The sequence below is a fragment of the Bipolaris victoriae genome (assembly GCF_000527765.1).
Source record: "Bipolaris victoriae FI3 unplaced genomic scaffold scaffold_14, whole genome shotgun sequence".
Classification (NCBI taxonomy): Eukaryota; Fungi; Ascomycota; class Dothideomycetes; order Pleosporales; family Pleosporaceae; genus Bipolaris; species Bipolaris victoriae.
The window spans coordinates 72,038-85,559 of NW_014575378.1; the positions used below are offsets into that span (position 1 = coordinate 72,038).

At 53.8% G+C, this 13,522-nt stretch overlaps 3 protein-coding genes across 3 annotated transcripts; 1 reads left to right on the forward strand and 2 right to left on the reverse strand.

The window, feature by feature from the left end:
• Nucleotides 1-1,267: 1,267 nt before the first annotated feature.
• COCVIDRAFT_23702 (hypothetical protein) lies at nucleotides 1,268-6,286 on the forward strand (the record flags this gene model as incomplete). Its single annotated transcript, XM_014704516.1, has 2 exons — nucleotides 1,268-5,647; nucleotides 5,705-6,286. 2 exons carry the CDS (start codon nucleotides 1,268-1,270, stop codon nucleotides 6,284-6,286), a joined length of 4,962 nt encoding a protein of 1,653 aa, XP_014560002.1.
• Nucleotides 6,287-6,997: 711 nt separating this feature from the next.
• Nucleotides 6,998-7,837, reverse strand: COCVIDRAFT_13109 (hypothetical protein; the record flags this gene model as incomplete). The annotated part of the gene is made up of 1 exon (XM_014704496.1): nucleotides 6,998-7,837. One exon carries the CDS (start codon nucleotides 7,835-7,837, stop codon nucleotides 6,998-7,000), a length of 840 nt encoding a protein of 279 aa, XP_014559982.1.
• A 1,315-nt stretch (nucleotides 7,838-9,152) lies between these two features.
• COCVIDRAFT_23704 (hypothetical protein) lies at nucleotides 9,153-13,522 on the reverse strand (the record flags this gene model as incomplete). The annotated part of the gene is made up of 3 exons (XM_014704517.1): nucleotides 9,153-9,765; nucleotides 9,818-13,286; nucleotides 13,348-13,522. The coding sequence occupies 3 exons, from the start codon at nucleotides 13,520-13,522 to the stop codon at nucleotides 9,153-9,155; spliced, it is 4,257 nt and encodes a 1,418-aa protein (XP_014560003.1).

Consider the following 13,522-nt stretch of genomic DNA (forward strand, 5'->3'; position numbering starts at 1 on the left):
GCCCAGCCCCCCGGCGTCTGCTCACTCTACTCTCAGCAGCTTGTGACGCAGGGTCTTGTCCAGCCCTTTTGGAGTCCAGTTTTTTTTGTTTTGCCATTGACGGGGCTCGTGGCGTTCATCTTGGAGCCATGGCTAGGCTAAGCGAGGATTCGACAGGGGAGCTCCCAGCGGTATGATGTCAACAGCTCCAACTTCACACGCGTCCGCCCACTGTTACAACCTGCTTGCTGGCTTCCCACACGGCACCGCTTGCCTCCTCTCTCGATGCTGTATGCACATGGCCCTGCTGTGATAGGGGGGGATCCATCATCGCCGTCCGGGATGCTACTTGATACTTGTCTGCGATCCTCAACACCACCAGCCACAGTGTCGTCGATCGGAGCCTCGACTCCATGTATCTGCTTTTGCTTGACCACAGTTTCTTCTGCCATGCCATGCAGTGCCTCTGCCTGCGAGCTTCTCAATCCAGATAATCAGCCGTGTGCTAAAGTGCTCAAGTATACAGTAGTGAGCGACACTGACGTTAAGCTCTGCTCTACATACTTGGAACAGGTTGCCAAGCAGCCACCACCAAAGGTAACTTCACGGCGTCTTGTGGCTAGGCGTTTCAGCTTGTCTGCATGCAGCCCGTCAACTCTAATCCCAGTGCCAGTCCGCCCCTCCGCGGCTCCATCGACGATTTCCCTGCCATGCCATCCCAATTTCAGCCACAGCCCGTACTTACCCCCCCTTGCTGCAGCTGCCCGCCTGCCTTGTCTCAACCCGCTGAGTGGGCACCAAACCACCACCACGGGCTGACGCCCCGCCCCAAGCCAAATGTAGCCACCACTGTGACGCAATCCTCCTCTCCTCCGTTGCACACAGTGCGCCGCCAAATCAGGTTTGCCATGCCTTCCCGCACCAAACAGAGCCCAGCTCCTGTCTCCAGCATGGCTCCTTTCGACGTCATCTGTCCCAGGTGGTCCAGCATACAGACATGCGCCTAATAAAGGCCTGCTGCTCGGCCTTGCTTCCACTACTTTTCCCCTACTACAAAGACGACCCATTCGTCAATTGATATATGACCGATAATTCTTCACACAACTACTCCTACTACTCGTTCCCCCCAACCCCTAATAGGAATTCCCCCCGTTCCGCACGCTCTCAATCCATCTCAAGTAACGTATCAGGAACAAGCCACCGAGCTTCTTCCTACACATTCACATCCACCACGGCTCACCACGGGCACGACAACTCATACAACGTCTCGAGCGTTCTTTTCAACAACATGCCTTCCCCAGCAGCAGGAAAGGGTGACACCCCCCGCACCCCCACCAAGCTCGGCAGGAAGCCACAGACACCTGCTCCCAAGCTCAACAAGCCTCAGGTAGGCAAGTCGGAGGACGCCCCCACCTCCGACGTGCCCGAGCAGGCAGAGGGCCTGATGCAGCAAGGACAGGAAAAGGCACAGGATGTGCAGGACGACACAGAAAACACTTTTGAAGATGCCACCCAAAAGGGCGAGGAAACTGCCAAAGACGTCAAGGGCAAGGCACAAGACACCACTGGCAAGGTCTCACAGGCCGGCGACGAGCTCGAGCAGGCTGAGCCCAAGCCAATTGACGACGATGACGACGACGAAGAATATGGCGACGAAGACGACGCTACACAAAAGGCAGGGGACGACGCCGAAGACACTGCCGACAACACCGAAGACGATGCGACCGACACTGCCAGCAAAGCCGCTGACACCGGAAAGCAGGCTGGAGAAGGCGCATTGAGCGGTGCTCGTGGTCTCGCTGGCCGAGCCTCCAACCTTGCAGGCAAAGCCAAGCAAGACCCCAAGGGCGCAGTACAGGATACTGCTGATGATGTTCAAGACGGTGCTCAGGAAACCGCACAGGACGTTCAGGATACCGCCGAAGATACCACCGAGTCAGCCAAGAACACTGCCCAGGACAAGGCAGGTGATGTCAAGGACAAGGCTCAGGACACCGTTGACGATGCTACTCCCGACCTGAGCCTCCTCAAGGGTCTCGAAGTTGACGAGGAGGGTCTGATCAAAAACCAGGACGGCAAGATTATTGGTCGCCTGGTTGAGGGTGATGCCGAGGATCTCGCTGGCTACCCCATTGGCGACAACGGAGAAATCCTCGACGACGATGGTGATCTTGTTGGTCGCTGCGAACTCACTCCCGAGATGGCGGACCAGCAGCTCGGAGATGTCAGCGGCAAGATGCCTGACATTAGCATTCTCAAGGGTCTCACTGCCGACCGATCTGGTCAGATCCTGAACGAGGACGGTGACTTTGTTGGACACCTCGTTGAGGGTGACCCAGCTGATATTCAGGGCCGTGAGTTCAACGAGAACGGCGAGATTCTCGACGATGACGGCAATGTGATTGCCAGGGCTGAACTCTCTCCCGAAGCTGCCGACCTCCCTGCGTACCAGCAAGAGGACCACGAGGATGAGGAAGAGGAAGGCGATGCCCTCAACGGCGTTACCAATACTGCCGAGCAAGCCAAGGGCACTGCCACTAACGCTGCCGAAAGCACCAAGGCAGGCGTTGATGAGAAGGCTGCTGATATTGAAGACGAACTTCCTGGCGTCGAGGCCCTTGAGGGCATGGAAATCAACAGCAGTGGCGAGATCCTCAACGACGATGGCGATGTCGTTGGCAACGTTGCCGAGGGCGATCTGGAGAACATTGAGAACGTCAAGGGCCTCACCGTCAACGACAAGGGCGAGGTCGTCGACCAGGACGGCAATGTTCTCGGCACGGTTGAGCTCGCTGAGGGCGCCGCTGATAAGCTCAAGGAGTCTGCCGCCGGTGCTCTAGACACTAGAATCTTGGACGGCCTCAAGGTCAACAAGAAGGGCAAGATCCTTGACTCTGATGGCGAAGAGATTGGTGAGCTCACTGATGGTGTCCTTGACAAGTGCGCCGGCAAGAAGGTCAACGAGAAGGGTGAAGTCCTCGACAAGGATGGCAAGGTCATCGGCAAGGTTGACGTTGTTCCTGGCGAGGCTGCCTTCAATGCCATCAAGGCACTCAAGGAGGAGCTTGGCGAGCCATTGGAAGGTGAAGAGGAAGAGGGAGAGGAAGAGGAGGGCGAGCCCGAGATGAAGGAGATTACCCCTGAAATCGATGAACTTGAAGGCTTCAAGGTCAACAAGAAGGGCAAGGTCCTTGATGAGGAAGGCGAAGAGATTGGCGAGCTTGTCGAGGGTGACCCTGCCAAGTGCGCTGGTAAGAAGATCAACGCCAAGGGAGAGGTTGTCGACAAGGACGGAAACGTTCTCGGCAAGGTCAAGGCTCTGCCCAAGATGGTCGAAGCCTCCCAAGTCCAGGAACCTGAAGTTAAGCAAGTTGAAGTCACCCCAGAAATCAACGAGCTCGACGGCCTCAAGGTCAACAAGAAGGGCCAGGTTCTTGACGAGGATGGTGAGCCTATCGGCGAGCTTGTCGAGGGCGACGCCGCCGAGTGTGCTGGCAAGAAGATCAACGCCAAGGGTGAGGTGCTTGACAAGGACGGAAATGTCATTGGAAAGGTCAAGACCCTCCCCAAGATGGTCGAGCAGCCAGTCGGCGAGGATGAGGAGGAAGTTGAAGAGGATGCTGAAGAGGAAGAGGAGGAGGCCGTTGACGATGATGGCCGCCCTCCTCTATCAATCCTCGATGGCCTCAAGGTCAACAAGGCCGGCAAGCTCATTGATAACAATGGCAACATTGTGGGTGAGCTGATCGAGGGTGACGCCAAGAAGCTGTCAAAGTCTGGCCTCACCTGCGATGCCGAAGGTCAGTTCTGGGACAACAAGGGCAAGGTCATCGGCCGCGCCCAGACTGTTCCCCAGGAGGAAGGCGAAGAGGAAGCTCCTTTCGCTGGTCTCGAAGGCCTTGTTGTTGTCAAGGATGGCTACGTCGAAGACGACAAGGGCAACCGCGTCGGCCAGGTCGTTGAGGGCGATGCTAAGAAGCTCGTTGGTCGTGCCGTCGATGAAGACGGTGACATTCTTGACAAGAAGGGCTCAGTTGTTGGCCACGCTGAACGCTACGACGAGCCCGAGGAGGAGGCTCCAGAGGAGGAGGCTCCACTGGACCTTTCCGCTCTCGCAGGCCGCACCGTCAACAAGCAAGGTAACGTCATCGGCGACGATGGCATCCCCATTGGCCGTCTTGTCGAAGGCAACCCCAAGGAGCTGTCTGGCCGCAAGATCAACGAAGAGGGCCTCATCTTCAACGACACTGGCAAGAAGATTGGTCGTTGCGAACTGATCCCTGAGGAGGAGCGCGAGTCCAAGCCCGAGGGCATCTTCGCCGGCCTTGAGGGTCTCCGAGTTGTCCAGGGTGGTATGGTTGCTGATGAGGATGGCAACACTGTCGGCCGAATTGTCGAAGGCAATGCTAAGCGTCTTGTTGGCATGGCCGTCGATGAGGACGGTGATATCCTTGACAAGTACGGCAACGTCAAGGGCCATGCTGAGCCTCTCGAGGACGAGGAAGAGGAAGAACCTGCTGACCTCTCTGTTCTCGACGGCCTTACTCTCAACAAGCAAGGTTACCTTGTCAACAGCGAGGGCATTCCTATCGGAAAGCTTGTCGAGGGTAACCTTGGTGAGCTCGCCGGACGCAAGTCTGATGGCGAGGGTCTTATTCACGGCGATACCGGTAAGGTTGTCGGTCGCTGCGAGCTCATTCCTCCTAATGAGCGCCCTGAGCGCAAGGAGGGCCCATTCGCCGGATTCGAAGGCCTCCGCGTTGTCAAGGACGGATTCGTCGAGGACAACGATGGTAACCGTGTTGGTCAACTCACCGAGGGTGACCCCAAGAGGCTTGTCGGACACACTGTCGACGAAGACGGTGACATTATCGACAAGTACGGCAATGTTAAGGGCCACGCCGAGCCTTGGGAGGAAGAGGAGCAGGAGGAAGTCGACCTCAGCGCTCTTGCTGGCTGCACTGTCAACAAGGCTGGCAACATTGTCGACTCCAGCGGTGCCGTCATTGGTCGTGTCGCTGAGGGAGACCCAGCCACTCTGGCCGGCAAGAAGGTTGACGGCAAGGGCCAGATCTGGGATAACGAAGGCAACGTCATTGGCCGTGGTGAGCTTGTCCACGGCCACCAGTCCGGACCTGAGGGACCATTTGCTGGCTTCGACTCTGCTGTTGTTGCCAAGGATGGTACTGTCCAAACTCCTTCTGGCGAAATCATTGGCCGTGTCATCGAGGGCGACATCAAGAAGCTTGAGGGACACAAGGTCGACGAGGACGGTGACATCAATGACAAGAACGGCAACGTCATCGGAAAGGCCGAGCGATGGGAGCCTGAGCAGAAGGAGCGCCGCATCAACCCCATGGCTGGCATGCGTGTCAACAAGGAGGGTGAGGTCCGCGACGAGAACGGTGATGTTATCGGTCGTCTCACTGCTGGTGACCTGGGTCACTGCGCTGGCCTTGAGATTGATGACAATGGATACGTTATCGACAACGACGGTAACAAGGTCGGAGAAGTCACTCTTCTGGAGAACATCCAGGAGGAAGAGGAAGAAGACGAGACCGACGAGGAGAGGCAGCGTCGTGAAGATTCTGAACTCGCCAAGAAGATGTCTGCCATCTGTGAAGACACTCTTCAGCGTGTCCAGCCTGTCATGAAGCAGATTACAGAGGTATGCTTGATGATGTTCACTTTTCCTTTTTACGAGTAATTACTAACTAGCTTCTAGTACATTGAGCAAGCTGACCGCACACCACGTGACGAGCTCGACGAAGAGGAACTTGTCAACAACGTCAAGCCACTTATCGAGGAAGGATCTCGCATCCTCAACGACTGCAATGGCTCGCTCCGTGGTCTTGACCCTGATGGTCGTATCGCCGCTCAGGCAAAGGGCCGTCAACAAACTGGCGAAGCCTCACCCGAAGAGTACAAGCTTGCCGACAACCTCAAGGAGCTTACTACCACTGTCGTTACCACTATTGACAACGCTAAGAAGAAGATCTCCGACATGCCCCACGCCAAGAAGAAGCTCAACCCACTCTGGGCTCTGCTTACCGAGCCTCTGTTCCAGATCATTGCTGCTGTTGGTCTGCTGCTAACTGGTGTTCTCAACCTTGTTGGCAGACTCCTCAACGGCCTTGGTCTCGGCGGTCTCGTTAACGGTCTGCTCGGTGGCCTTGGTATCAACAAGCTGCTTGGTGGACTGGGCTTGGGCGGTATCACTGATGCGCTAGGCGGCGGCGACAAGAAGAAGAAGAAGGGTGCGAGCGGACCTATGAGCATGGTCGGTGGCCTACTCGGGAAGAAATAAACATCTTCCTAGGTAACATGGGGAATTCCTCTCCTCTCTCCTCGTCTCTCTGCTCAACTTGAGAGTTTTCTTTTTCTTGATATTTCCTTTGCTGTTTTCTTCCTTTCCAAACGTTGGAGTGCACAACAAGAGCTGGAAGATCGGGGGGTCTGAAGGTCACACCTTTTTGTCGCGCTGCGGCTGGTGAAAAGAAGATACGAATTGGGTTTATTGACAAGAAGAGAAGGATGAAGTTGAGTGGGAAATGAAAGAAAGAGAAGGGAAACGAGTTGTTTCTGTTGCTGTGGCTTTCATCAAAATCAGCGTTTGGGTTTTTTCGTCTTTGAATGTTTTCTCTCATCGGTATGTTCGATGGACGCATCGATCGTCGCCGCCACCATCGCTTACTTACCATGAATCATGCCGCGATTTTCCAATACTCTTTGAGGCCTCAAGAGTCACTTGGATTACTTTCGTGTGAGCATCTTTGGCTATTCGACCAGCCGGGTTTTCCTTTGTCGCACACCGAACAAAAATGTTTTTCAGTTTAGTTTAGCATTGGCGTTTGTTTGTTTGTTTGTTTGATCAACGAAAGGGCATGACAGCGACCTTTTTCTAGTTATCTCTGTAAGATAGTTGAAGATTTTTCGTAGATGGAAGTAATTAATAGTCTGATTTCTTATTATATATGCAATCCTTTATGTACAAACCTCGTGATTTCTCCCCATCCATCTACATAACCAAAGCCGCAATCCCAATCGCCAACGCTCCTACACCGAAAATCCCCATCTCAACCTTGGCAATCCCCGGGGCGGCACCAACAAAAACACCCTTTTTTACCAGTCTCTTACCCACACTCTCTCCACTCTCTCCACTCTGCTCTTCCTCTTCTCTCTTCTCTTCCCCCGCCCCTTCTTTCTTCTCAGTCCCCTGATTCGTAGGCTTTGATCCGCTCTCCACCGTCGGCGTCGATGGTTCCCCCTTTGTCGGCTTTGCTTCACGCTTGTGCTCGTTTATGCCCGTGACTTGTGCGCGTTTGTGCTCGTTTTTGCCGTTCGTATCTTTGGCAGTGGCTTCTGCGCGTTTCTCCTCGTACGTTTTTGTCTCGCGCTTTCCGACGAAGGCGACGATGGGGTCGCTGGTGTGGATGGAGTCCCGGGCGGCGAGGGGGACCGAGGGGGCGGCGGCGTGTAGGTGCAGGAGTTGCAGGAGTCGCCGGCTTAGCGGGATGGTGGGTCTTTGGGCGGTGCAGAGGGCGCTGCCGAGGGGGGTGTTGGTGATGGGGGAGGCGAGGGTGAGGGTCGAGGGGAGGGCGGTGGTGAGGTCGGCGGGGGCGTAGAGGGTGCAGGATATGCTGTCAAGGTCGAGGGAGGAGGAGGATGTGGCGGTTATGCTTAGGTTGCAGATTTCAGCGTCCGGGTTGGAGATTAGGGCGGTGAGCTGGTTGAGGGGTAGGTCGATGTTGAAGGGGGTGAGGTCTTGGTCTGCGGTTGAGGAGCAGAGGGTTGCGGTTAGGGTTATGGTTGAGGCTGCTGCCAGCGATGGGAGGGCAAGGAGAGGTGAGGCTTTCATTTTGGATGGATGGGCTTTGCTTCGAAGAATGTAGATGAGATATTAAAGAATGAAGCAAGAAGGGTCCAGTGTATTTCAGTAACACTCCAGTGATTCTGCCTTTGGTATGGTGGTCTGTCTTCACTTTCTTGTTGATTCTTCTTGATATATATACCCATCCCCCCCCCATCCCCTTGTCTTTGCCTTTCAAAATTAGCATTACTTCATTCATAACCAACCCATTCTCAACCTAACCCAAACCAATCCGTTCTTTCTTCTTCGGCCGTACTTCGTACCAAAACGTGTCTTGCTTGCACTTTTTTTCTTCGCACACCTCGTACCCTTCCGTCATCTCACGTACACTAGCACGGCCCCATACAACTGCTTTGTCCTGCCTTACCTCAGCATTTCGCCTCAGTACACCTAAATATACATATACCTGCATAACTTTGGGTTTCACACTACATACGTACGAACTGTCCATTCTCTCGTTTCCCTTTCACATATGTCTCGCGCGATGGGTGAGAGGTCTAGAATACAGGTACGCCAGGGCAAGTTTTTTCGTTACCAGACCGCGTTCTGTGGTCACCAGCAAGCATCTTGTGCATGGATACGCTAAGAATGATGATGATGAATGTGGCTCTTCTGCAGATAACACTACTATCCCTAATCTAGAGATAAATCTCAGTAATCTCAACGGGCGCTGCACTATATACAGTATAGGTCTTACTCTCTAACTCTACAACTTGTTTCATTTCCTGAAGAAAAACCCAAGCATGGAGCTACATGATCGCCCTCTCAACTAATTTCTGTGTATAGTCCGTGTCCATGGAATTCGATTGGTTATCAGAGAATACAAGCATCTAGGACATAACCCCCCCAGAAGAACATACTTTTTGTTTTTCTCTAGGACAGGTCCTTAAACTGATCATAGTAACCCTGGCAATACCCTAGCCATACCTGTTAGATGAGGTTTGCACTGTTCTCGGGTATACCCTTGGCAGAAATCAAAACTTTATCGTGCTTACTGTGTACCTAGTAACGATCCCGATCGCAGTGCAAGAACTCGATTCGTTCAAGGCCGGCTTCGGCCCGTCTTTTACTAGTTTGTGCATTTTAAGCATTCGAGACAAGGCGATAGTCTAATTTTGCAAGTAAGCTGTCGATCCTAGTGCTAATCTGGGTGTTGTACGAAGTTAGCTACACATTGATCAATCCGAGGAAGTGAGATTTGCTGACATTTACGTGAGGGGTGCGAGGGATGTTGTATTAAAGTTGGGTACTGTAGTACATATGTAAGCACTTGGTATGCACACGTCTGCTATACGAGTCCAAATCAAGCGTACAGGTCGCCGTCTTCGGTGGAGTCTCCGAAGCCACCTTCAGCAATATCTACGCTGTTTTTGTTTCCGTGGCTTGAAGCCGATGCTTTGCCTTTGCCTTTGCTGCTACCGCCACTGGTTGCTTTGCCGTCGCCATTGAGTTCGACGTGCTCGGTCATGATAACCATGCTGTCGGTATCATCGACTGCAATCGCCTTTCCCTTTCCTTTCCCATTTGATGATTGTTGGGATGCCGAGCCGTTTGCTTTCTGGTCCTCTTCCTTCTTGCCAGCACCCTCGAATTGCCTCCTCACCCGATCGTAGTGACGGAGTTCGTCAGCACTAACACTAGGGACGAGCTCCTTGTGGGCCTCCATGAAGTCCTCCTCTGTGACCATAACTGCCGTATCTTCTTCGGTAGCAATGTGATCAAAAAAGTAAGCAATGGTGACGTTGGATGAGTGTGTGTTGTTGTACGCTTTGACCTTGTCGTCGACCATTCGGGCACTGCGAGTAATGGCCTTGAGCATGGCGTCCGAGCATAGAGCGTACATGTCAGCACCTGTGTAGGTGAAGGGAAGACCTTCAGATACTCGCTGTAGGGAGAGTGAGGGATGTAGTGTGAACCTGGAATATATATTAGCATAAGCAAGACTGGGAGAGGACTCTAGTCACGTACTTTCTTGTCAAGGCTTCCAAGATGGTCTGCTGCTTCTCATGGGTGTCTGAGACACCTAGGTACAGCATCTTGTCGAAGCGACCGGGACGTAGCAGCGCTTGGTCAAGCAGATCCGGTCGGTTCGTTGCACCGATGACGAAGACACCTTCGCCCCCGTCACTCATGCCGTCTAGTTCAGCCAAGAGCTGACTGACTATGCGGTCCATGACGCCACCACTATCACCTTGGTTGCCACGCTTGGGGGCGACCGAGTCGAGTTCGTCAAAGAACACTACACATGGTCGTGCATCGCGAGCTCGTTGAAATACACGCCGCACATTGGCTTCAGACTCACCAATATACATGTTGAGCAACTCTGGACCTTTGACACTGAAGAAGTTGAGCGAGAACTCTGTAGCAATGGCCTTTGCAAGGAGGGTCTTTCCCGTTCCTGGTGGTCCGTAGAATAGAATACCGCTGCGCTTCTTCATGCCCTTGGCAAACAGCTCTGGGCGAGACAACGGGAGCTGAATGGTTTCCATGACAGCATCCTTGACGTGTGTAAGACCACCGACATCCTTCCAGCCGACGTTTGGGATCTTCGGGGCTCCGATTGCGTCGGCAAAGTTCTTACGTGCTGCATCTACGGCACCGTCCAAGTCTGCTTTGGTAAGACTGTTGCTCATATGACCACCGGCAAGCTCGATATCCCGAATCGTAACCGCTTCTGCTGACTTTAACGATTTTGTCGCGGATGCTGCAAGCGCTTCGAGACGCTGTTGTTTTGCAACCAAAGCCCTGTCGACTACGTCAACGAGATCCCCTGCGACCAGCGCTGCAGTCTTGACTGCAACATTGCCCAAGTCGGCATCAGGAGACAGCCTGATACCAGAGTCGTCGATGATACTCCTCAATATGCCTTCTCGCTCTCCTTCGTCCGGGGCTGTCATGTCGATTTCATGTGTAAAGAGTCCTCGAATGCCCTCAGGCACCTTGTCGATTTCTGTGGTTGTCGCAATCAACACGCGGCAATCGGCCAAGATCTCCTTCAATGCAGCATTCATGCGATCCGCATTCAGCGCATCGATATGCTTCACAAGTAACGCTGTGAATTCCGCGCCGCATGTCAAAGCTCGCTCGGCTCTTGCCTTGAGAAATCCTTCAGTCTTGACATCACCACCTCCAGCACCTCCTTCTGTGACAATATCGAACGCATCAATAGAGAAGGTGTGTAAGCCAAGATCTTCACAAGCCTTGGTAGCAATAGTAGCCTTGCCGATGCCGCGTTGGGTTGAGGTAATCAATACTGCAATTGGAGGTAGTCCCAAGTGGATGGCCCTAGGACTTGTCGCCACAGACATGAGTTCCCGCAACCGTCTGCGAAGCGGCGAAATGTAGGGCTTGGGCAGCTCGTCCAATGTCATCGTCTTCTGGGAGCTTGAGACTGGAGCCCGTTTGGCGCCTAGGTAATATTGCCATGCGTTGTTGATAGGAGCCGGAGTCTTGCCTTGTTCGCTGCCGTTCATCTCCATCTTCGTGCTTGCAGCGTCCACAGTTACAGCACCACCCCAGATGTCCGGTTCTTCACCATCGTGAGCCGGATGTGAAGAAGCAGAAACGTTGCCAATCTTGAACCATGAAACGACCTTTGAGTTCCGACTGCTGACACCAGGACTCTCCTCGCTGGCATTTGATTTGGCTCTGGTAAGCAGTTCTTCATTCCCAGCATCGTCCTCCGTACTGGTTTGGAAAACCGCTCGACCAAGAGACTCATCAATCGAAACGCCGATCAGATCGCCGCTCTTTACGACTCTTCGCTTCTGCTCAAAGTGATCTTTCAAGGCTGCGAAAAGACTAGGCTGAAGCAAACGCTCAGAAGACAGTGGTGTTGACACTTTCAGAAGGGTTACTTCTTTGGCAGAGGGGGGTAAAGACGAGCCGGTTACACGAGGTTTCTGGATTGCACTTCTTGGGAGATGTGATGATTGATTGGGGGCTAGCGGGGTAATGCGGAGGTGGGACGGACTTCCCAGATTGGCGAGAAGGATTGGCGAGAGATAGGCATGTAGTGATGAGACTGGTTGCGAAAAGCCCGAGAAACTGCTTCTTCGGTCAAGCTCCGAGTTCTTTTGCACTGGATAGCGTGCAACCTTCTTGGACATGTTTTCTGGCAGACCAAAGACTCGAACAGGTCTCCAGTTGGAGCCGTCCTCGTCGTCTACTCCGCCAAAAGCGCCCAAGCCAAAAAGAGGATGCGAAGAAGGCGCTTCAGTACCCTCAATCTTGACCCAGTCGCCAGAGAAGCAACCAACCTTGACCAGGGTGTTAATGTCAACAAAGACGCGGGCCTCTTCATCATCTTCAGCCCCTGGCTTTGGGTAGACAAGGTCATCTGGAACTTTTTGAAGCAGCCCCTGGGCTTTGAATACCTTGCTCCTATTGGTAGGTCCACGGGCAGTAGTAGCTGTGAAGCTAGAATACACCGAACCTGGGGTGGCAATTCCATTTGTACGGTAGTTGCCAGGCCGTGGAGTAGCGGAGGTATAGGATGAAAGCACTCCTGAAGACTGAGGTGGCAGCATGGGTGCATTCAGTGAGATGATGTCGTCGGATTCGTCAGACAAATCGCCGGCATCACTCTCCGACAGTTCCGACTCAAAATTGTCAGTCGACTCTTCTGGGGGAGACACATTGCGCGAATCGAGGCGATCCTCGGCAGCGGAATAGAAGGTATCATTTGAAGTATCGTCGGCCTCATCCTCATCGCCGAAGCCATTTGCAGTCTGCTTCACAGGGGGAAGAATGACGGGGTGCTTAGAGCTGCTGCGATGTGACTGCAGTATTACGATGCGTGTGCTTGGCAAAAGAAGACCTTGCGAGACGGGCTCGCAAGCAGTAATCCTAGCTGGAGGAGGCGGAACGTGTGTGATTGGGTGGGCAGGGAGGTTCAAGGGGAGCAAGTCGCCAGTATGAAGGACGCTGGGTATCTGTAGGGCTTCGCGTACGGCCTTCCGCCATACCTCTTCTTGCGCAGCCACGTCGACTTGCTTTCCCCTTGTGCCGTTGGCTTCCAGGGAGCGACTCTTTGGTACGCGCGAGGTTCCGTTGACCTGAGGAAGGAACCCCCCGCCAAATTTGGCGTGCACCTCATCGAGCTTCCTCAGTGCTTCAGTATCCAAATTCACGTAGAGTGTGTCCAGGCCGACGGGTACAACATCGTAGATGCGCACCTCAATTGGCGCATCTCTCCTCTGCGCTCTATTTGGGGCGACGGTCTGGAGGACTTGGGAGAAGGACTGCAGCGCAAGCGATGAGGCCGGAATGTGGAGGGATGAGTGGGGGCGCGCGGTGCCATTCTCAGTCTTCTCAGCCGGTCGCACCGGAAAGATTGTCCACGGAATGTTGTTTGAAGCGACGACGGAGCTCGGTAGCCACGGAGTGATGGCAACGTGTCGGATGCGGTCTGAGTCTGGGGTGTCTCCATTCGTTTCTACCCTGGTTAGCCGACTCTTCTCTCCGCCAGTGACTTGTAGTTTGCTTCTTCCACCTACCTGCATTCTTGCTTTTAGAGGCAGGAAACAGATCGTTGAAGAGATCCTCAGACAACACGCCGACCTCGCCCTTGATGCGGTCGTCGAGCAGTAGTCGCGCCGAGACAGGAGGCCGGTCAAGGCGCCTTCTCCGTCGCCTCTTTCGCGGGTTCTGTGATCCATTAGGCGCGTCCAT